The following is a 25,545-nucleotide window of genomic DNA, read 5'->3' on the forward strand; positions in this document are numbered from 1 at the left end:
TATGCGCTCTAAGTACTTATGACCGTTTTGTTTTATGACACACATATACCTATATATTTTCTTTAGTGTTGTTTTACTGGTTGATAGTAGTGCAATTTGGGTCAGTTAATTGGCCTTTAGTGTAATCGTGCTTTAGATATTATAGTGATTGTTTTATGTTCAGCGTATATTTAATTTAATTAAGACTATGTAACTAATGTGGACAATATGTTGTAATTTATGAAAAAAATTGTGAAATGGCTGTCTACTTTTAATAGTAAAAATCAATCAAATAATGTGACAAAAATAGCGTTCACAGATAACGCAATGTCTACTAAGGCTATTTTTGATTCCGATAAATACTTGATTTAATCCTGTCTGAAGGGCAAAGAGTACTAATTAGTTTTCACGAAAATAGCTCTTAATTTGTGATATTTTTAGTATTTTTATTTTTTTCTAAGTATTATAAACAATGTAAAAATAACAATTATCGACAACTAAGTAATTATTTTTCCATTTAGACTTTGAAAGAGCACTTAGGTACTTTTATTACCAACAGCTACATACTTATGAAAAAGATAATACAAACATCCACATTGGTGCCCGATTATTTTTGAAAAATTGGTTAAAAACAAGGATTTCATTTACGTACATGATGATCAAATATCGAGAGTATAGCCTAAAACCTCTATAAAAAAATATACCAAATCACTAAGTCAAGACATTGGTTCACATACAAAAAAAAAAAACAATTTTTATTCACAATATAAGACCCAGTCATCCGCTGTTCCCATTTATTTGCACTGCCATGTCATTCGAACTGTTTTAACGGCCACTTACGTTATAACACTTGGGGGGATCCTGTTTTGAATCTATAAGGAACTGGAGCACCTCTTGACATAATACGAAGGTATTACTTCCTCCTTTGTGACGTTTGCTTTTGTTCAAAGAGATTAATTATACATTTTTTTTTTCTTTTTGGGAGGAATTTGCAGCCATTTTTTTTTTGTTGTGTTGTGCCCCGTTTTTTTGCATGCGGGTGCATATTTGTTTCTTCTATTCTTTCTCATATTCTTTTGGGCAAACTAGTTAATCTGTCAATTAACTACAAATATTGATTGCGTAGTTAATTTATTTTCCAAGTAATTATTGAGCAGGAATCGAACCTCTCTTGATTGAAGAGATACTCATACAACTTCAAGAAATAATGGCACAATTTTTTTTATCTTTTTTTTCGCTCTTATGCCAGTTAAAACTAAAACTAGTTACTTTATCTATTCTATTGACTTTACAACTCTTTTAAAAAAGTAAAACCCAGACAGTGGCCATAATTACCAGATCATGGCAAGTTTTGAAGCTCCCACGTCTGACAAACTGAACATTCTGAATAACTTCTGTACAGTACAATATTATACCAGACACACCTCCCAACGAGAGATGGGACGACCTATTTTTAGATTCCATACATTTTTAATCACCCACCTAAATATACTCGGAGACTGACCTAATCCCAATTTCAAAACGACTGAATAACCCATTACTAAGAACTGTAACTTACTTATACCGTTCCTATATATATCCTGTATTCCTATATATATCTATCTTTAGTAAAAGATAGGATATATAATTATATAGGATAGGATGAGACATTTTGTTTTGTATCGACGTCAAAAATCATCAAATGATCCCTCCCGCTGTGGGTTAGCAGCCGAGAGGGAGTGTCAGACTCTTACTGACTAAAAACCGTCATGTTCCGTCGTAGGCCTTTTATGTACCAGGGCCGCGGTAACTCTTTCGAACAATCTCGCAGCCCCAGCAGGCTAGGATTGAGACATCAGCCCCATAGAAGTAATGTCGAATTTCTATCTCTAGTAACCAAAGAAAAGATGGTTCGAATATTGGGATCGTTACAGATGGGTCGTTGAAAACGTATTACTCAATAAGATTTTAAATTTTAAATGTAGTGTATGTAAAACTATTCTAATGGCCTTTAGGTATATTAAAGTGGACGTTTATGCTGGGAATTAGCAAGTGAACGTTCGTGGGAGAGAGACGAAATTATATGCGCTATGCAGTGGGCGGGGCTATGTGTCCAACGCCTCTATAGCTGTAGGTATGGTACTAACCAGGCTTATCCATAATTTCAGATATATTTTTTTCGGGGATTTTGAATGTAAGTCGATTCTGGATTTGAAAAAATATTTTGTAAAATCTGTATTTATCGGCTACATTAAAATATTTTTTTCATAAAAAGTTCAGCGCGTTGAGTGATAAAAAAATAAAACTTAAGTACCTGTTATTATATTTTAGGTAATTGAAATAGAAAGACGCGGCCTACATACTCGTATGAGCAATAACACATACACTTTAATTAATTTACATCAAACCGCGCAATATAATAATTAAATGACACCACCAAACTTAATCTTGATCCCATCACTATAATTAACTAAAAAACTGCCAACACTAATCAAGGGACAGTTCTAAAGTTTACGATGTCTATTGTCTGTCCGTCCATCAGGGTCTATAATTTAGGGTGCTCTATGGTAATAACTCTGTGGATAACATCTATATTATTCGAGTACAATAGGAGAAGTAATAGTCTGTGTGTCGAGGCTTAAAAGTATGGACGTCATTATGTCAGCTAGTGATGGGCGATGACGATTGATGATGTATCGATGTTTTTGGACAAGAAATATTTTTTTTACAAAAAATTAAGTCAGTAAGGCTGAAATAATTTAAGTTATGCATGATTGCAGGGATGTTGAAACTTGAATACCTTTAATAAATGTACCTAGATTTATTTGCATGCTTACATCTAGTCAACTGAATGGATTATTTTATTGATTTCCTAATATGTAACGTAACATGACTATTTCTAGAGATTCACCGTTCAAACAACTTCTGTAGGCTTTTATATCAAATATCGATGTAATAATAAGCACTCAATACACTTCCTCGGAAAACTTCAAAAGAACTACACTTAGATCAAAAACTTACTTCCTTCCTAACTCCATAATTGATCTAAAACCGATCTATTTGGTCATCATGGCGTGTCCATTCACAGTTACGTAGTACAGGCTCGTCACACGCGAGCTACAATTAGTCGTCAGTCAGTAGTGCAGTGTGTAGATGCCTATCTGTTCACGAATAATTTGCCACCGTACAATAGGGTGGTAATGTGACAACTTTAGTTCGTTTTGTTCATACAAAACTGTTGTATTTTGAAGGTTCTAAAAAAGAGTATAAACGTCAGAAGTTAGGTATATCGCGGATGGCGTAATCTCCGTGACATTTTAATTGAGATCCGCGCAATGATTCAATCGAAGTAAATATTTATTGCAACGGCAATAAATCAGAAACTAAATAAACACTTCGCGCCTCGAAAAATGATTAAATTAAACAAACAACCACTGACGTACCAATAATAATTTATCAACGAAAACCAACTCGCACAAAAAATACAACTCGAATTCTCAAATACGTTCTGAGGAAAACATTTTCATTGTCACCCAGTGTCGGCTTGAATAAATTCCGTGGTCACGTGGCCGGTCAGCTGTCAATGTACACACTGACATATTGTCATGATGACACCTCGTTGCCTAGCAACGTGCCCACAACAAACGCAAATGTATCGTGAGATTATTTTCGACTATCTAATGGATGCGACCATTAGGTGACAGTAAAATAAAAGTCGTCTTTTATAAATGACGGCTCGTTAATAAAAGTGCGTAATAATGTTTGGACCTTTCGAATTATTTTGGTCAATATTGATCGGTCATTACTTAAAAACTATGTTTGTAATGGTGGGCGGCAGTAAAGCTGTCAAGATCGCTACTTAATTGACAGAAACAAACCATAAAAGGCAATAACTTATTCCTTGAACATAAAAACGAAACAGCTATTTCAAAATGCGTTTTTTAATATCATTTGAGTTCAATTATTCCGTATCTAATTAAAGGTGTGAATACATTCCCAAGCAATCTGAAATGTTTTTCCTAAATCCACATTTACACCCATTATAATTTCCAAGTGAACGGAATACAAACAACTCCAACGCATTATATGTATTAAATTATGAAAGTTTCATAGATGTGGCGAGAAATTTTCAGAAGGGTATTATTAGCTTTCGCGGTGGTACTGTTAAACCGATCGTAAATTAACATTCACCAGTTATCCAATCTGAGAACTTAAACAGAATTTGTTAAGTAGGTAATTTCATAAAATATCTGGGTTTTGGGTCGAAGGTACTTCATTTTAGAGGTGCGCCAAAGGCACCTTCTGGGCCAACCAGGAGCAATTTTCATTTCGTGTAATCTTTTTTGGTGTAGGGTTGCGAAATTAAAATCCTCCGTATTATAATTTCTGTTGAATGTTTGCTGATTAAAATTGACCTTTGGCCTGACCCCGAGCAATTGTTGGGATAAATCTACAAAACATAGTTTGTTCATCTCCCCGATGAAATCTGTGAGGTACTTTATGATGCCCTCGGCAATAGTGCTGAAGTTTTCAACTCGAAGCAAATCAGTTCTGCGCCTCTACTTACATTATTAATGTTGAGCCATTACATTCATGATTTATTTAAAAGTGTATTCACTTCTAAGCTCGTTTTATGTTTAAAGTGGTATTTGATGTGCCTTTCGTTGAAGATACGACATTTTCCTCACAGCGTTTAGTTCCAAGAAAGGAGTTTTTAGTCTCCCAATGGCAATGTATTATGCATTTACTGCTGTATCTGTAACAAAATCTGGGTGTGTTATATTCTAAAATCTCACATTTTGCATCCCTTATACTTAAACAAAATTGTCTTCTTAATAGATGCTAAGTATTCGTAATAACCTATCATGATCAAACTCATCTCGAATAATGACCGCTATACAAATCATTAACCCGAAACTTGCGCAAAAAATGACGCTTACCCGACATAACGGAGTGAGGTAATGGCGCGTAGAAAGGATGTAAGTATCTATATCTTTTACAAGTTTCGGTTGGCTAGTGCGGGCCCTGATAAAAGTTTTTATGTTCTGCTTATGTGATATCGCGGAGTTTGGATCCATAACGCAGTATGAGAATATATGGAGTGTAGAGTTAAGTGGAGTTATGGGCTGTGGCGCGTTTGTTTCCCCGTGTTTTTGTTTGGGAACACTGTCTGTTTTTGTTAGACGCTACTTCAAAGTTCGGGTTTAGTTTATCGATACTATCTTTAGAACATTTTGGAGATAAGGAGTTTTGGTTTTGTTTTTTTTTTCACTGATAATAACTGCACAACACTCCATATAGTACTCAAAATAAAAGTATTACATCAGAATTTAAATGCACTGAAACACTCTTTAGAAATTCGCCGTCGGACAGATTAGAAAGGTCTATTTTGAAAGGCATTTCCAAATCACTTTTCACTATTTACCAAGAATTCAAGATGAAACGAATAAAGAAATCTAAAAGACACTTTCTATATATTGTGAACTAGCTTTTTCATTCTGTCTTTGTAACCCTAGTTTTTCAAAAATTTCACACATCACAAATCTTTTTCTGTTTTTAATACAACAGAGTGGAATCTACACGCATCACTTCACTCCCAAAAAAAAAACACTATCTACTGCCAAACTGCCACTATTCAAAAATGAATATAATACCAACAGACAAACGCACAGAGATGAAAGCCGCATTAGATGCGCATTTTCTTCAGCGTCACGTCCCACTACATTTGTTTCACAATACAAAATTAAGGGCATGGTCAACACACGAAGCCTCATACAGCCTCATAGAGCCAGCGAGAACATGGACGGAATATTAATAAGTTTCGTATGCAAGAACAGTGTAAAATTGCATTAATTTGTCCCTGTTTACATTGCGTATGTGGACACGTACGGACACATATTTCTTTTTTTAGAAAGGGCAAAAGTTGTGTCGTGCGATTCAAATGTGAAAAAACAACTTGGTTTTTAAAAATGAGTTGTTTTTTTGTGTAGATGTAGACACTGAATATTTTTGCACTGTGTTTGTTTTTCTGATTTTGGGTTCACAAAAATTACACTTTTGATTAACTAATATTTTTCTAGAAGCACAATAAAATAAATTGAAAGATAAGATAAAATATCAGGTATTTAACACTGCAATAAATAGAAATGAAAGCGTTAATTAAAGTAATAAGAGACACGGCAAGTTAATAAAATATGCATTTCGAAGCCGAAAATGGGAACATTACAAAATTGTAACACAGACTAAACGGCTTTTTTTATTATTAAACTAAATTGTATTTGACAATAAGAAAAACTTCTTATTGTCAAATACAATTTAATTTACATAATTTTCGAATGTAGATGCAGAATACGCTCAGTTTTAAATATTTTTGAAATTAAGTTATCGTCGTTGGGCCAATTAAAAATAGTTCATTACTGTTCAATCACCTACCCATTTTTATTTATTTTTTAAGTAATATCATCAGAAAAAAAACCTATTTCTTTTTTTCTAACCTTTTATCCATTTCACATGCACCATATTAAATTCTCATTTTAAATCGTTTTCACAATAAAAGTGAAGTATCCTATTCTATCAGGTTGGTAATGACGGGGCGTCTTAGCGTTATCACTTCGATCTGAGAAGTAATAAAGATGTGAGCAGTGATAACGCGAGACGCAATTGTTTTAACTCTCACTTGCGAATTTATGAATTTGGAAGATGAGTTCTGGAAGAAAATATGAGTTTTATGCTGTCAGGTTTTAAAGTTATAAAGGTTTTGTCGTTTGTAAAAATAAAACAAGTAAAAAAATAAATTGTAAAAACATTTATGAAAAAAATATTTATAACATAAAAATATAAACAAAAACATTTTTTATAAAAATAAATTACTAGTTAAGTTTTTTACTAACTTAGTGTCAGTAAATATTTTTGTTTATAGGGTTAGTTTACAAAGTAGATGATTTGCTACAAACAAAACAAACAACAATCATATGACTGTTTTCCAAATATCCTATTTTAAGTTACAAAACTAGACTTGTCAAAGACCGGAAATAACGCCGCAAAACCTTAATCTGCAAAGAAAACAAAAACAAAAAATAAATAAACGAAAACAAACACAACAAATAAAAAAATTAACACTTTTTAAAAAAATTGTTATAATGCAAATTTGATGTTTACTCACAATAACAGGCGGCGGATATTCAACTTTCGCTGAACGAAATATATCTACGAGATGAACCATATGGACAGATGAATTAGTCCCAGTTGAAAATAAACTTGTGTACGTTATTGACGGGAGGGAGCGGATGGACGCGCGGTCGCGACTTTCGTACGTCACTTGCCACGCGGCGCGGCACGACTGACTCGCACAGAGTTCGGAAGAAGACTGAACACGGGCGGGCGAAGGCATACGCACGCGGGGAGGTACGCACTCACGCAGGCTTGACAGCCAATCGCGTGCGTGCGCCGCGCGCACCCCCGCGCCTCTGTGCCCGCCCCGCGCCCGCCCGTCACCTCACAATCGATGCCCTATATTGCATTAATTATTTAGGAAACACGCAATAAGATAACGCTAGGTGGCAGATAAGAGATCTCCGCGTTGCTTTAAATAAATCATCGTGTCTTCGTCCGTATCGGCCGCTTCGACGCGTGTGTTCCTGCCGTGTTACTGATAACGCATTATTTACCTTGTCACGCTGGACCTTTTGTTTTTATCTCGCTGTTATTTATAGAGTTCCTTAAGAAATATAATAACAAGCAAACTTGATTCATTCTTAGCAATTTTTATTTATATGATTCAACCCCTGTCGTACCTGGGTAACGCAGGTTCTGTTTGCGTTTGCTTCAACTTTGCTACGAAAACAAACGACATATATATTTTTTGGAAGGTTGTCAACTTGTTGTTTGCCAATATTAATATATACGGGGATAACGGGGTTCTTACCGGGGTTCTTACCGGGGGCTTTATTTTATGTTATGCAAAGGTTTTCGAAATTATCAGGAAAGTTGTACGAATAAAATTCGGAAAAAATGCAGGATTTCAGTAAATATTTTGATCTGTGTTTTTCAATGGATTCATCAGATTTTTAGTGGTAGTCAGTAGTATTCTAGGTAAATCCATTTGAGGATTTTTCCAGCTTACGAATGCTCGATTTTATGTATGATAAAAAATTGCATTGTGATTAGCTCTTTCTACCGTACAGACAATTTTAACTTGGTCCATTCATAAAATTAAGAAAAAGTCGATTTTACATACGAATAAAAACATTTGTTAAATACTTCCTGAATAAATTTCCAAAAGTACAATTTTGTAATTATCCTACCCATTTCCAGTAAAAACTACATACAAAAGACAAAAAGGCAATAAGAATTGCATTTCATAGTGATTTGCGAAGAGGAAAACATACTCATAAAGAGTGTCAGTTATGATCTTGCAAGGAGAACGAACGTGGAAATAGGTTACCGTGTTCCGCCTTATAGCAGTGGGTAACGAGAATATGCATGGCGATATTACATCTAGTAACATTACGTAATGTTATAGACGAGAAAAAAGGGTTGCACTTGTGAATTTTTTGTAAGAAATGCATGTTTTGATGGTTAAAGACATAAGATGTTTACAATAGCATTTTTTGTGAACCTTTTGCGTATATGAATAGCCAAAAATGAATGGTTTCAGCCTATTTAGTATTATATTATAAGTGGGTTAAGACTGAATAAATCTCTTCAAAAAATCTAAGCCTGTTACGAGATGTATTTTATTAAAATTACAAAAAAAAAAATAGGTATTAAAAATACCAATTTAATGTAACTTACTACGTTGTGACTTAAACCAGTCTCAGTCACATAGTACTCAAAACCAAAAATTTAAAATAAGAACATTCACGTTCACAGACACGTTCGGAAGCCAGTATTTCTGTAAACATGTCTTCAGATCATCAATCATGCTGCATGCAGAACTAAGCTCATTGCCATGCGGGCAGCGTCTAACAGGTGGCCACAGATGTTGGTCACCCAGACCTGAATGCCTGATGGAGACGCTTGCAACACTATCCGTCTTACCACAAAAACTTTTAAACGTCAGTTTATGCCTTGTCTAAAAAAATGTCAAATTATGACGTTGACATATGGTTCATTTTGCAGCCAAATTTTTTTTAGACAAGTGTAAAACAGGGTTTTAAGTTTTTGTAGTAAGGCCATATAATTCTATTTCTCTGGTATTAGTGTACTACTGTTTGGATTGTAATGTAGGAGTAGTATGTATGCTTGGAGTAGGTTTATGAACGCACGTAAGTCTGTCATCGGTGGTAAAGACTGGTGGCTCTGTAGAGGGTTTGAAAAAAGAATTTTTAAAATCAGAACAATTAGTTTGGACTATCTTTTGTTACTGTTTTTCTTTTGTTTATCGATGGCGATGAGGGGTTGCTTCTGAGCTTACTTGCAATTAGCGGTATGCGTGGCTGTATGAAAAAGTTATTTCTCAAAGTTTGATGGAAAATGTCTGGTTATGTGTTTCAGTTTAAAAAATCCAAAGGAAAATTTAAAGTCACTAAGTATGTAGCAAATAATGGTGATCCTTACCTGTCACTAAACTTTCTTATCACTACAAAAAGAAAGACCATTCCTTCCCCTGGAATCCGCTCCATCCCACAAGCGATAAGCAGCCAACACTACAGAATTATGTTTATAAATTTTAATAAGACACATCCCCTTATAAAGAAAAAAGGCCTGGCAGAGTAATGGCCCACATTATTCAGTCCTCGGCTTTATAAGAAACAGCCCCCTCTTTAATATTGGTAAGGAAAAAACTCAGATCTAATTTAAGGTAGCTTTAATTGACCCTTAGACCGACATTTGTAATGTAGGTATTAGGGTCGAATGTAAGGGATCCTAGTGGATTGTAGGTCGTTGATTGGGGAATATAAGAAAGGTCTTACCTTTCTGTAGTTGGCTTGGAGTACTAAAGTAGGGTATGTATAGGATATTAGTAGTTGTACTATTGAGTGAGGGTTTTTTTATTGTTGTTGATTTCAGAGATGTTAAAGAAATGTCTTATCTTTTACTTTAAATGTATTTTTATTTTTTTGAAATTAATAAGAGTTTTATGGATGCCTGATATAAATATTTTGGAAATTACTCTATTTAAAGGAACAAAAAATGCACCTATCATCCTATTTTATCGAGGTTTTTAAAAAAGACAAGAAAATATGTTAAACGATAAAAGAAAATGTATAGTTTTTGCCTACACATATTCGCTACCGTAAAATCAAAAACAATCCTCAATACATACGCCTAAATCTCCCCAAAAATACAATCTTCCCTTCAAAAATACAATCTTCCCTTCAAAAAAAGGCGTTCGTTACAAGCACACCTTTATATTTACAAATAAACATTTTAACATTTCTTTGATCGCGTTTGCCTATCTGATGGCCATTAAAACTTTCAGATAGACTAGGGGTAACTTTTAACAAGCTCCGATGATCGACAGTATAGATCTTTTTTCGCTTATCTGGGCACTGGGAACTGGGAAGTTTTGTGCCTTGATGTAGGCCAATCAGATGAACGGGCTGTTTTCTGAAGAATGTAAGTTTTTTGTAGATTTGATTTAATTTGGTGATCATGTATTAATCTTGATATTTGAAAATGAATTTAATTTACTGTACTGTCTGAAAACAGATTTTCAAATATTAAAGTTAAATTTTTTATTCGGACACAAAGTTTATTATTTGCATTAATAATATAGAAGCGTGTTGTTTTCCCGCGGTTTTACCCGCGTCCCGTGGTAACTACTGCCCGTACGGGGATAAAATATAGCCTATGTTACTCGTGAATAATGTAGCTTTCGAATGGTGAAAGAATTTAAAAAAACGGTCTAGTAGTTTTTGAGCCTGTTCATTACAACCAAACATACAAACAAACAAACAAAGTTTTCCTCTTTATAATATTAGTATAGACAAGAACCATGTTACAAATAACACACCTAGAATGTCTATAATCCTTATAATTATCTATACATATAATAAATCTGTAAAAAAACTTTGTCTGTACATTGAATATAATAAAAAAATTATAATTGAGTGGAGTTCAGAAACAGTAATCGAGCACAAATCCAAAAAAAAAAATCTGTCTGTTTGTCTGTATGTCTGTATGTCTGTATGTCTGTATGTCTGTTTGTTTGTACACGCTAATCTTCGGAACTACTGGACGGATTTCAATGATTTTTTCTTTGTTGTATCGGTATAATGTCTGGGCAACATATAGGCTATAATTTATCTTCAAAACTTGAAGACCTGGTGCAGAACTGCAACAGATCAACAAAACTATAAGAGATACAAAAATGGTGCCATGGCAAAAATTGTTCCACGTGATGAGCATTCTCGGTTGAGAGAATAAATTTGAAGATCTGGAACACCTGATGTGGAACCCCAAGAGCCCAGCTACACTGTAGCATATACGGGTATGACGTTTTAGCAAAAGTTGTTCTATCTGATAAGCACTCTCTGTTGACTTATAAAAAATGAAGATCTAAAACACCTGGTGTGGAACCCCAAGAGCCCAGCTACTCTGTAGCATATACGGGTATGACGTTTTAGCAAAAGTTGTTCTATCTGATAAGCACTCTCTATTGACTTATAAAAATTGAAGATCTGGAACACCTGATGTGGAACTTCAAGAGCCCAGTTACACAATAGCATACATAGGAATACCGTTTTAGCAAAAGTTGTTCAATCTGATGAGCACTCTCTGTTGACTTACAAAAATCGAAGATCTAAAACATCTCAAGTCGAACTCCAAGTGCCCTACTACACTTGAAATGACGTTTTAGCAAAAGTTGTTCGATCTGATGTATATTTTCTGTTGACTTATGAGAATCGAAGATCAGAAACAACTGATGTGGAAATGAAAGCTATCTCTAATTTCACTGTATAGTGATATAATAAGCTGGAAGTACCTCCAAGCAGTGAAGGCGGTAATAGTTTAGGACAGACTTTCAATGGTGATGGTATATCATCGTCAATTTTACTCTTTTACTACAAAACTTTATAGAATGAATGTTCGAGTTTTAATGCTATTTGAGTGTTGTATTCTTTTTCATTTATCTTCGTGACAGGGTAGCCTACTCAGTACCGCGGGGGGCAGGGGGCAGTCAGCTAGATTTTAATTGATCAGGTATCTTCTTCACAATAAAACTATTACCATGGGTCGAATCTTTTCCAATGTTCTTAGGGAGAGAATCATAAGATCCCAAAGATATACCGAAGAGCTTTTGGAAGGACTTGATGCTGTTCGAGAACATCAGTCTGCTACTTGCTCCGAGGAAATCTCATCGGATCGCGAAGCGCGCTTCCGTCATTGGCATATTTACGCATCTACATCCATATGTCTAGAGAACTTCTCAAGTAAAGAATATGCTACTCATTGTCTCGCGAGTCGGACACGTTTACTGATACAAATTATACAAAATAAGCATGGTGAATCAAAGAAAGTAATAGTCCGTCTTTTAGATAACCCTAAAATAATGGACAAGTATTGTTTTTTTTTCTTTCACAAACAAAGAACAAGGAAGATACAAAACGCTTGAATTTTGTATTAAGTCACTTCTTAGCACAAATTTTACATAGACGTGACATCACGAGCTCTCCGACTTTGTTGCGTTAAATCTCATTGTTATTATTGTTATTACTTCAAGAGCCTTTTCCCCAACTATGTTAAGGTCGGCTTCGATGCAACTGAGTACACAACAAGAAACGACAAGAAACGACTGCCTATCGGACCTCCACAACCCGGTTACCCGCTCAACCCAATACCTCTTGGTAAAACTGGTCACACTTGCTGGCTTCTGACTGCCCATAACGACTGCCAAGGATGTTCATTGACAGCCGGGACACACTAGAAATGACAGCTCCTCCAAAAACCGGTCATTGGTGTCCAAAATATTCTAAGAAAGTACATACGAACTAAGAAAAGTTGCATTAGCAAGTACTTGCCAGACCTGTAATCGCAGTCACACACTCATACTTGAGAGATTGGTTCTCTAAACACTAGGTCACCACTACTTTGTTATTTAAGGGTCCGTTCAGAAAAACCACTTAAATGCGGACTAATCAGAATTACTACTTTTATCCCTATGGTCACGCCTATTGCGCTTTAGTTCTTAGCGTTTTGTTTAGTCTGCTGTGCTTTTGCCGTTGACGTACAAAAGTTAAATATATAGAACGTTTCGAATGATTTTGCGTATTCCGTTGTTTTCCCGTCAACGGGCCCTTTAAATTCAACATCAGACGATTCAGATCTTTGATTTTGCTAACCCCGTAGTCGCTGGTATAAGGGACAGGATCCGCGTACGAAGTCGCGGGCAGAAGCTAGTATCAAAATAAAACAAAGCTAAACGGTTTGTAACTAGAAACAAACCCGCAACTTACCTTCGTAAAATTCTAACGCGAGCGTGACAAAATATCGTTAAAGTTATTACTTAATCAGCTGTTAACTTGAGAACACTAATTGAATCATTATGCTACACTATAAGAATGGAGAAACTACGAGCTTAATGACATACTTTAACATCATGTTAAGTTGGGTGACTGTTTATTAGTAAGGGTGGAAATCACGAGATTGGATCAAAAATGCGATAATTTCATAGCTAGTTTATTTTGTAAAAAACATTTCGAAGTAATCTACGCTGATATATGTTAATAAATTATTTTTTTTCCGGCGGTTTATCTCCGAAAGAAACTTGGTGGGTGAAAATAGCTTGTGATAGTCTTAAGGAATTCTATTTCTTCTCCTACAGAAATATATCCCTATCTTTTTCACATCAATAGCTCTATTAGGTATAATGAAAACAGCATAATATCCATCCAGATGTTTTTTGAGTTTATCGAGTACAGACAAATTGATTGATACAAGGTCTACTTAAAATTACATGAGACATTTTTGTACTAAAACAAGTGATGTCCTTAAATAACAAAAAGCGATCACATTACATCGTGTTGTCGCGATTTTTCCAAGCAAGCGTTGGCGTAATTATATTTTATAGTTGGTCTCTGGGCCATTCTTCCGCTTTTCATTGCTTTACTGGGCCGTTAAAATGTTTAATGTTTTGTGTATCTACCTGTACTGAAGTTACTGTAAAGTACAGCTTTGTGCTTATCGATGTGTTGCTAAAGGTATTTTGAGAGGGAGTTTGGTATTTAAATTGGGAAAAGTGTAGTACGTATTTATTTTCATGGTTGGTTTGAATGTTATTAAAGGCTGATTTATGATCATCCCTTACTTATATACCTAAGTTAACAGCAATTATGATTTTTGATAGTGCAACTCAGTTTTTTAAATAATAAAAGATGCGTGGATTACCTAATTCAATTTTAAGATAATACCTCAAAATGCTAGCTCAAAATGCCAGAAACAAAACTCTTCACACAACATCATACTCAAAATTATAAACGAACAGTAATTTAATTTAACCAAGAATTTAAACAGTCAAACTGCCTATTCTTCAAGTATTAAATACAACTTAGTCATCGCTTACGACGTAACCAAAACTCGAGGCAAGACACTGTCGCCATATTTTACAACTGAAAAAGCAATTTCGCATTGAAGTCAGCAGAGAGCACACATGCTGAATGAGCGTTATATTAAAATAAAGATAAATTAATATGTCCGCGAACGTGCGCGTGTGTCTACGCCTTTATGCCGCCCAACTTTGGTGATTTCATTAAAACTATTTAATTGACGAAATGGGCCGTTGTGTAGTATTTTAGTGATGGTGGGAACTCGTAAATAATTTGTTACGAAACCGTGTTCTCGTACTCGTAGATGGTGTTCATTCATGATTTTGATAAGTTGAACAACAAGTCAGAGTTTAGGCTTGGGATCTATTTTTGCAGAGGTTTGGGATACAAATAAATATATGTTTACGATTGATATAGAAATTATTTTGATGGGATGGGTTAACCTAATACTCAATGCACTTAAATAAGTTAATTATTAGCTAGATTTGATCTCTCATTGATATTTTTTTGGAAAAAAAAGAGATAGTGCTGTAACTTCTTTTTGTGCAGAATTATGCAACCGGCTGTTAAAATACTGTAGGCTACTTAGTATTAAGGCCATATTCATCCTAGCCTCTTATACAACTAGGTTGAGGTCGGCTTTCAGTCCAGCTGGAAGCAGCTGAATATCAATATTTTGTAAGAACGGATTGCCTTCTGACCTATGACAAAACTGGTGTTAAAATTCTGATGAAGGTTTATCAGGAGTTGACCTTTTACTTAAATCGTATTTATTTATACACTTGGAAGGCTCAATATAAATAGATCTTCATTCCAATATTTTGGTGAGTAATTACTTAAATGCAAGAAATCTACTTTTTCATCCCACCATCTCGGAAAGAGTAGTTTTACCCTTTGATATCTGAGCGCAAAAGTCGTTTTTATCCTCTAGAGCGGCAAAGTGATTTGAATTTAGAACATCGTGTGCAATACTCCATTTGTGACCATCTTGATAAGACTTTTCAAACAAATACATATTAAATAAATAAAATACTGCTTAAAATAATTATTCAATTAATTAAGTATTTTTTATTATTGTTTTTACACAGATTTTTAACGTCGTTTCATTTTTAAAGTGAGTTTTCAAATATGTTAACTTTAATAGGTACATCTTTTTAATTTGATACTCGTATGTGCGCGCCATTTTGTTTTTTTGCATTTAGTAATTTCCTCGATGAGGTGGGATGAAAAGTTACGTGTTGCACTCGAGTGCAAAGATTTTTCACCTTGTGCTCTTTTGATTCCCTCGCTATCGCTCAGGATTCTAATTATTGAAACACTCGCTACGCTCGTGTTTCAATTTTAGAATCCTTCGCTTGCTCGGTCATCAAAATTGAGCCCGCGGTTAAAAAGCAACTTTGCACTCTTGTATAACAAATAACTATTACACATGTACATAGGTAGATAAACTGATGATATCAGCTGGTAACAATGTACATTGCATCGACTTCAACTTTAATAAAGCCATCCAAAACAGTTACGTTGTTTACCTACTTTCCAAGTACAGCATTTTCACAAAAAGCTCAACTATTACTTAATTGACACTGAGTATTCTTTTTCTAGTATTTCAGTCACTCAGATTTTAGTGAACTCACTCGACTATCAGACCGTAAAAATTTAACTGTGTACCTACTTAGCAGAGTAGTTTTTTATTGAAATAGTTACATTTTATGCTCGACAATAAGAGCTGGGAAAGATGTATTATTTTATTTTTCTCATAGTTATTTTGGTGGCACCCAAATGGGGCCGCGGCACTTTTATTTCGCATTCACTTTATGCCTTCGTCCATTGTTTGTCTTTTCTCTTATGTGCAGCCAACTTTTGGATATGAAAATTAGCATGGATAAAAAATATTCACAAACCTGTTAAGATAAAATAGTAAACAATGTACAATATTTTACACTTTTTGCTTGAAGCAGCTACATAAAAAATATATCTTACGATTACCTACATTGCGTTCAAAATTACAAAATAGCTAGGATTTATCAGATGAAGTACCTGCACATGCTAGTACTATGTACTCATTGTACCTACCTAACCCACGACCTCTAAAAATAGCTCATTAAAACTATACCCCAAACCTCAAACACAAATCCTCTATTTTCGTCCAATTTTAATACCTTACTACATCTAAATCCTACTCTAGTTCACGTTCGCTAATCCGCTACCACCCTTCATTCACACCACAATACCTCTAATTGGCTTAGGACTGAGTTTTGCAGATCAGGCCCCATAGTGCAAGATAGTTAGCAAAGAGCGCTTAAGCCAATCATTCGACCGCGCTTTATATTACCCGCTATATGAAGCTTTTCGGCTGCTATTGATTTCTGTAATAACTGGCTTTGATTCCCCATCGAAGGTTCTAGACGTGAAGATGTTGGGATGAAGAGGTTTGTTATTGTCTTGAGCAAGTTCGTGTGTTGCCTGGTACCTTACAGTCTACATGCACTTGCCAAGCTGGATGCATTCCTCTGGTTTGGGCGTCCGTCCTCTTTCTCTAGATTGGAATAGTATAAAAGCCTCAAATATTGTGACAAAGCTGTATCGAGATGGAAAGGTGGTTAAGAACTTAACAATTTATTTTGAAGTAAGTAAAAGTATTTTCTATGGTAAGTCACTAAAGAAATCATTGGGAATTTGCATTCACGAGGTCAATTGTTTGTTTGAATAGTGCAGTTTATCATTAACAATATTTTCAGCCAAACCAATAATAATATAACAAACATATTAAACTCCAATCAATATATCCCACAGCCCAGTTCGTTATCACAGATAAGACAGTTACCACATCTATGTAATCATCTCGCTTGCTCGCATAGTCACTGGCAGAGACGCTAATTAAGCCTCCACGCTCATAGAAAGGATTATTTCGGTTTACCGGGCGCCTGGGCGGTTGCCATAGTAACGCGTCAATGCGATTTGTGTAATTTTACCAGGTAATAATTATGTTGGTGCATTTGATTATGGCTGTCATTAAGATGTAAATTAGGTAAGAAATTGTTTTGAGTCACTGCGTGCTTTTGAACAAAATATGTTTTTAAGTGAAATAAATTGTCGCTAATTAGTTTTTATCACGAATCATTTATTTTGAAATTCCAAAATACCGTTCATAATGACGATATCTGGAAAAGCCAAAAAACGAGTTTGATCCATCATTATTTCTACGAAAAACTGAAAACCAATCAATTTCTAAATCCGGTTCATTTTAATTACACCCGCAAAGGCAATGGAATAAAAGTGACCGTTCGCTTCCCACAATTTTTAAAACTAGAAACGCCGGAGTTGCCAGAAGACCTTTAAAATGCAGTAAGTGAAGGAAAGCCAAAGAAAATTAGCTCAATAGTACCCCTGAAATGTAGGAGTCTTATGCAGTGCCGGACTTTCGGACTTCAAAATGCTTTTCTCCACTAAAAGTGTCGAGAAAACTTGCAATTTTGTTAAAGTGGAAGTCTCCTACAGATGGAAGAGACGTTGTTTACGAACTAAAATGATTGCTTTGCATCAATAAGCTTAATTGAAATACGGGACAAGATTCTAACTGAAGAATGTCTTTGAGATACGAATGCGATGCGCGTTTGTCTTTTATCATGTTTAATTAAAAGACCCGTCTATCTAGAACGTATAATAGAAACTTAAGTAATCGAGAACACACCTTCAAGACACTCCATTGTTATCTAGACTTTCTTTCCCTCGTCATACTTTGATTGACAGCCAAGCCCAGCCATTATAAGAGAGTGGCCTTTCATAAAGGCTAGTAACGAACGCAACAAGGTGACCCAAGAGTTCATAAATCAACTTGCAATAACGCCATCTAGGTTCTACAAAAGGCCAAATTTCCACTGAAAATCATTTGACGTGTTGTCAGAACGTGCTATGATTGATATTGACGCTAAAGGATTCATTTCAAATGAACGGTTTCTGTTTTAATGATTTCATTTGAACTCCTTTGAAATGTTAAGCTTCAAAGACATTGTTTGAGTTCAATGCATTTTGATGAAAGAAGACGATTACAAGAGTATTAGATGCGTGCTCTGATTGGTCGGATAGCTGCAATTTGATTGGCTATTGGCTTTGGAAGCCTTATGAGTGAAATTAATGGGAAACTGTTGAAAGCGGTAAGCCGTAATGAACTAGAATTTATTTTACTTAATTTAATATACCAGATGATTTTATTTAAGCTCGGTCTTTTGCTGCTTTACAATTTATACTCTTTTATGCACAAATTAAGCGTGCTTGAAATATGTTTTTAAACTTAATCTATGAAGAAAAAAATGTATTTTCATGGTTCCATCAATTTAGAACAATTAGTTAATCTATAAATTAAACACACCATTTAACCTCCAAAAATCAATTCAAAAATCATAACACACCTTATTTATAAGGCCGATTCATTTCACCCGGAATCATTAGCTCAGCCTAAATGGCCCTTATTACAACCACATAAGGTTCATATTAATGTTTAGTGGTTCTTGCCGTGTTAGAAGTCGGAAGTCCACCGTGCTACTGGACTGGACCTGTTCACTCGAAAATGAAACCAATTAAGACTGTGGTCCAAGTTTGGCGACTCAGCGGTTGTTATCGTAACTTGGTTTTGAGTGAGCATATCACGTAAGAAGTATAGTGTAGCTACGAGTTGCGATAATGATAAGGCAGTATATGAAGGGTAGCCATCTTACAATGACAGACTATTAAATGGTTTACTTAACTGCGTCTGTTATATAAATAAAGGAATTTTAAAAATTTGTTTAGTTCGTAGTATCACAAAATTAGCACCTAAATATTTCGATCAAAAAAAATATTCAATCTTTCTAATTTGACCCAACGCACATGAGTATTCTTAAACCGACTAACTAAAGGCAGAATGGACATAGAGAACAAAATAAAGGAACAGTCTACAGTCCATTCAGAAAAACGCCTTAAGTTTATGACATAAAGATCACTCTTTACCACTTACTTAAAGTCCTCGACGTCTGCTGTCGATTTCAGTATTGACCTCTTAGAAATTACACTTTGGGAATTGAAAACATTTTAGGCAATAACAAAAATTAAATCGTTACACGTACTGTTTCTATTTTGTAGTTCGAATGGTCAAAGTTTCGAGTTTCAAAGAATTTTGTTTAAAGTTCAAGAGTTGATTACTATTGTGTTTGGGGGTATTTGGTTTGTTATTTAAAATAGTACAATATTATATTTTAATTGAAAAGTTTCGGTTTGATATACAGGTCTAGATAAATATCATAATATGAGTAAAAACGAGTCATATTTACTGCAATATTACCAAAATAAAAATATTTTATTTTTATGTAACAAAATTGATGTAGGTACCAAAACACAGCGAACCTTTTATTAAATTCAGCTAGAAACGTACAAGCTAGACATGTACCTGCTCTCGAATCCACAAAGATTAACTTAGGAGAACCACTTCAGATAACTTAAAAGATACGTCCAACGTTAAGTTGAATCAAACATTAAAGAGACAAGTCCTCGAACAATCATTCTTTTCTTACATTCAAAGCTAAGAACTTGAGCAAGAATGAATAGTAATTCATTTGTTTTAATCAAGTTCCCTCCAAGGAGTCCACGTAAAGTTTTTTTTATTGTCAGTTAGAGGCACCATAAAACTTGAATTCAATTAACCTCCCTTCTAAAACACAGGACAAGCAGAATGCCTATAAAATGCCAAGATACGAGCAATTCGTTTAGACTCAGTGGCCGAGAATAGACGATAGTGCCTACGCAATAAAGTCCATTATTATTATGTGAATTTGGGAGATTTTTTCGAGGTTTATGCCTGGCCTTAGGATGTATGGAACTATAAAAAGATTATTGCCGGGATGAGCCATACGTCATACGTCTAAATAATATACGGCCTAAGTGGCGCTTTGTTTTCTTTTGGCTACAATTTTTCTATATTATGCCCTAGATATAAAAAATACGTTTCTATTACAAAAAAAGTATGACTTGCTATTTAATGCAATCTAGATTGTAACAAGTCTTAAAGAAAGCTTATTATTTTCAAGGACGCACGGATACAAGGAAGTTCATAGTTATGCAACCGATTGTTTGTGTACGGAAATGTAAACAAGATAAACTAATATAAACAATGTAACAAACAACAACCATAATATATTTTTTGTGGGTAAACATCTTAAATGCATATAAAAAGCCATAATGTTCTGTGCTGACTTTATCTGCGCATAGTTTTAAGTTATCTTTCTATACTTTAACATAATGACATGTCATGTATAATCTATACTAATATTATAAAGCTGAAGAGTTCTATAATATAAACTATAGCTTCTGCCAGCGGTTTCACCCGCATCCCGTGGAAACATCTGCACGAACCCGGATAAAAAGTAGCCTATAGCCTTCCTCGATAAATGGGCTATCTAACACTGAAAGAATTTTTTAAATCTGACCTGTAGTTCCTGAGATTAGCGCGTTCAAACAAACAAACAAACAAAGTTTTCAGCTTCGTAATATTAGTATAGATATAGAGATGTTTAGTGTTACTGGGTACTATGTTAGTGACTGGATAAGATTTTCGCACAAGCTTTTATCTACGCCTTATCTGATCCCAGTTTTTTAGCTATGCTAACCTTATGCAATTTCCAATCATCAATAAACTTGACCGGCTTCTCAACAATTGCATTCGATTCGTTTTTAATCTCCGCAAGTACGATCATGTGTCAGCCTATCGAGCGCAACTTAAATGGCTACCGATAAGACAACGTCGTGTGATGAGGGCATTAACTACTCTTTTCTCTATTCTACACTCTTCCTGTACGCCTTCTTATTTAACTCCTCACTTCCAATATATATGTTCTCAACATAGCAAAAATCTCCGCTCCTCTAATAATCGTCTTCTTCACTGCCCTGCTCACCGGTCAGATATCATTCACTCTTCCTTCTTTGTTAAATCTATTCTTCTCTGGAATGAGCTACCTCTGGAAGTCAGGATGGTTAACAGTCGTTATACATTCAAAAAGAAATTACGCGACCACATCCATAGGAAATTGGCAGAATCGCTACCGTAGATTGTTTTTTTTTTTTATCTATTTCTTTATCTCTCCTGGCAATTATATGTATGTATGTATATTATGTATTATTATCTATATATATATTGTATACTTTTAAACTAACTATCCAAACAAAAACCTTGCACCTACCACTGCTATTTCTCCACCACCTAAAGGTAGACTGGGAGAAAACGCCTAAGGCGTTAAGTCCGCCATTGTACGAAAAGTGCATGAAGTATAAATAAATAAATAAATAAATAAATAAGGCTTCATTATAGTGATCATTAACACTAAACAAAAAACAGTCATGAAAACCGTACCAAACCAGCCAAAACACACCAATAAAATGTTTCTTTGAAACGCAGTCATTAGTACTACAGCACATTACTGATGTCCTCTTCAAATAAAGACAGAACCAAATAAAGATAAAAAAACAGATGTACTCACAAAAGCCGAACTCCCTATGGACAGTCCCCAACAAAGTCTATTAAAAAATATTTTAGATTCTCTTTTTGTGTCTACTGTACAGTTTTTTTGAAAAATAACGTTCTACGTGGATAGGATTTGTTGGAGTATAACACATTATGTTTTGTGCTTCGAAAGGACTTTGCAAGACAATGAGACAGAGTGCAATACGTTTATTTTTTTTATTAAATGTTAAAAACCGACTTCCCAAAACACTAAAAAGCAAAAAAAAAACTAATTTTAGGTGCATCGGCCTAGAAGTCGGTGTCTAATGGATGTTACCTACTAAGTTAATTTTGCCACCGACTTCTAGGCTGATGTACCTAAAATAGTTTTTTTTTTTGCTTTTTAGTGTTTTGGGAAGTCGGTTTAATTTTTTTGTAAAAAAGTATTTTATTTACAGCTTTTCAGTGATACGAATACTTGTCACTATCCATATAAGTGGGAAGTTCTCATCAATACAAAGAATATAAGTCCAAATACGAGGTATTTTACATATTCAGTTGTCGAGTTCCCTCGACTTTCTTTGGTCTCCATCATCAGGTCAGCTCCAAACCTTCACTGTTGCAAAGGTCTTGTCAATACAAATAATTTAAGCCCAAACACGAGGTAGTTTACATATTCAGTTGTCGAGTCCCCTCGGCCTTCTCTGGTTTCCATCATCAGGTCAGCTCCAAATATTCACTGTTGAATAGTGCTTTTAGGCGTACACCTGAGTGTCAAGTTTTTACCCTATGTATGCCTACAACTTTCGAAGGTTGCCCTCGATTTCTCAGGGTTTCCATCATCAGATCCTGACTTGGTGACTATGGGACTAACTGGCGGCTATTCCGAGTCGAACAAAAAAAGAATCACGTAAATCGGTCTATAAACCTCGGAGTAATCGATGTACATACATAGAAAAAAAAAAAAAAAACATACCGGCCGAATTGAGAACCTCCTCCTTTTTGGGAAGTCGGTTAATTAACAGTAAATAGGGCTTAATCTGGCTACTTCATTGTTGTTTAAATAATTTATTCTGTAGGAAACTTTTTGCATGTTAAAATCTCTACACTGCATGAAGCATAAAAATAATCATTTATATACACAATAAATCAGCTTAGTCTCGTTCTTCAAAGCACTTATTATCTTCTCGGAATAAAAAGTTTCTCCGAACCAAATCAAATTCTCCGAACAGACATTGTAGCTTCAAAAAAAATGGTTGATAAAAAATTGGGGCTTTGAGAAAGCCAGCGATACGGTAACCAGAGTCCATAGCGCAAACAACATCCCTCGTACACCAAAAAGCGATGCTACAGAACTATGAATTCGTATAAAAGCCTATGGCTACTCAGAAATATTCGGCGGTATCGCTGCAGTATTCCAATAGGGATTTTCATTCACATCTGAAAACTCGTCGATGTAAAAACGAAAACCAATATACCGTGGTGATGCCCAAATTATTTCACTTATTTTTGTTTATATTATTCCCCAAATTGATACTGGCCTTCCAGGTTTTTTCCTTTAGTTCAATATGTTCTGAATATTGATAGGATTCTTTGTTTACATTTCGTAAGCGTCGTTTACTTTGTGAATAAGTAAAGTCTGGAAAATCAAGTAAACAACTTATTTTTAATAGTATTTTATTTTGTGTGTATCGTTTTACTGAAAGAACTCTTAAAACATAATTATATCTTAAGATTTTGTGCGTTGATTTATCTTTTTCGATTGCTGATGAAGTCATTAAAACTTTCAAGTTGCATGTTGTTAAAACTTTTGCACTTATAACTTATTAATCTAGAATATATCAGAAACTATATCATAACTTTCTGCACCAGTAAATCTAAATTCGAAATATGGGTATTTTGTCCCTTAAATAAGTTGGTATATTCATTTTGGATATTTAAAGGCAGTCAGTGTTACAGATTCTAATATCGGCCTCCAACAAAAAATATAGTTGACAAACTGTAAACATTGGACATTCTGACTGACATGCGAAATATTGGTTCTCTGTCGCTTTCCAAATATCAACAGACCTGCTATTTATTTATGAGTTTCCAACTCATGTTAAATATTACTTTTTCATTTGACAAACGCTGAGTTCTCGTGTGTGCTTAAACTTTTGTTTTATTGTGGACTGTGTTTGCGATTTGTAATTTTTTTTAGGTGAAATAGTTTTAGGCAGTGAAATAAAATTCGATTTTCATACAAAATATGAAATTCGTGCCTAAATATCATGACTATACGCAAAATACATCCATCATCACTTTCAGGTTTAAAAAATATGATAAGTTCGTACTTATTACGAGAGCGAGACTTTCGAGTTTAGTTTGGTAAAACGCCAAAAGATCCAACATCAAAAACTACACAAAATTAATATAGTTAAACACAAATGAAATAATCAAATAAACAGGCGTATCGTGCTACTATCAATTAATGAATTATGCAAATTCGACAGACCACCGGTATAATCTGATTCACTTACGGCGTGCCTATTCGTGACACACACGTGTTGAGTCGTAAACTTGATAACTTACTACTTGGGGACTCTGAATTATGCCCTAGGAGTCTATATTTTTATAATACAACGTTTTTATAAAGAATGCGTTATTTATTTGTTTGCTTTTCTATGTCGGAAACTGCAATAACTGCTATTGGTACGTTGTGGCTAGAACAAAATGTAAAATGTGTCACATATTTAATTTGAAATACAGGCAACTAAATTAGTTTGCAAAAACCATTCTAGTGCGAAAGTGACGCGTTAAGGTAAGAGAAATGTTTAATTAATGCACTGTCAATTTTCGCTAGCAAAAAGTCTAAAAACATTTTGAGGCTTAATTTTTTTTTTAAGTCTGATTTATTTTGGAAGATAAATTGATCAATAAAAAAATTCAGTTGTCAAACATAAACATAGCCTAAAGGCTGTCTTCACCAAATATTATACAAACATACATCAACATGCACCAAATAACTCAATCCCAATTTCCTAAGTCAATATAATAATGTCAGATCATAGACGTGGGTAGTAATTAGGCAATTATGCAAATTGCACGGTTGACCGGCATATAATTTGGCTGCTAGAGGGCGCCACGCACGTGCGTTTGACGCGGTCGGATCATGAGTTCAGTAGCATGCGGTGTATTGGGCCTTAGAAAACGCGAGTGGGTGATGCAAGTCAAGAATGAAAATGTTGAGTTTATTCTTTACCATAAGACAAGTGTACTATTTTCAAGGCAATAATACAATTTATCTTTAATTTAGGTACATAACTTATGATCCCTATTTGCTCTTCAAATTGTTGGAATTGACTTATTTTCTTCATTAAAATGTTTGTGTGTACCATTTGCTCAGAAATCAATGACTATTCTATTCTATCAATTGTATTATTTTTATGACTGCTTTCGGTTGAAAATCATGTTAATATAAAATATCTATTTATTAGATTCAATCAATCTAGTTCCAAAGGTATACATTTCAAAACACTTCTAATTCCCTTGTATTATATTTTCTTTTAATTGACAAGGATAAAACAGTTTATCTGATGAATAAACTGTTTCTCAATAAATATTTGCACTCACTCAAACCACCACTAACCT

The 25,545-nt window shown here is 34.6% G+C and overlaps 1 protein-coding gene across 7 annotated transcripts in view; it reads right to left on the reverse strand.

Annotated features, from left to right (window-relative positions):
- The window catches only part of LOC124629528 (CUGBP Elav-like family member 4), a 572,069-nt gene that overhangs the window by 164,280 nt on the left and 382,244 nt on the right, over positions 1-25,545 (reverse strand). The window contains exon 1 of one of the 7 annotated variants that reach the window (XM_047162944.1): positions 7,121-7,308. The exons of 5 other annotated variants lie outside the window; for them this stretch is intronic. In XM_047162944.1, the coding sequence (XP_047018900.1) occupies positions 7,121-7,180 (60 nt within the window). In that variant the 5' untranslated portion in view covers positions 7,181-7,308. Of the gene's footprint in view, positions 1-7,120; positions 7,309-25,545 lie in introns of those variants that run through there. One more of the 7 variants, XM_047162948.1, reaches the window with a different exon arrangement.

Source organism: Helicoverpa zea, chromosome 4 (assembly GCF_022581195.2).
Source record: "Helicoverpa zea isolate HzStark_Cry1AcR chromosome 4, ilHelZeax1.1, whole genome shotgun sequence".
NCBI lineage: Eukaryota > Metazoa > Arthropoda > Insecta > Lepidoptera > Noctuidae > Helicoverpa > Helicoverpa zea.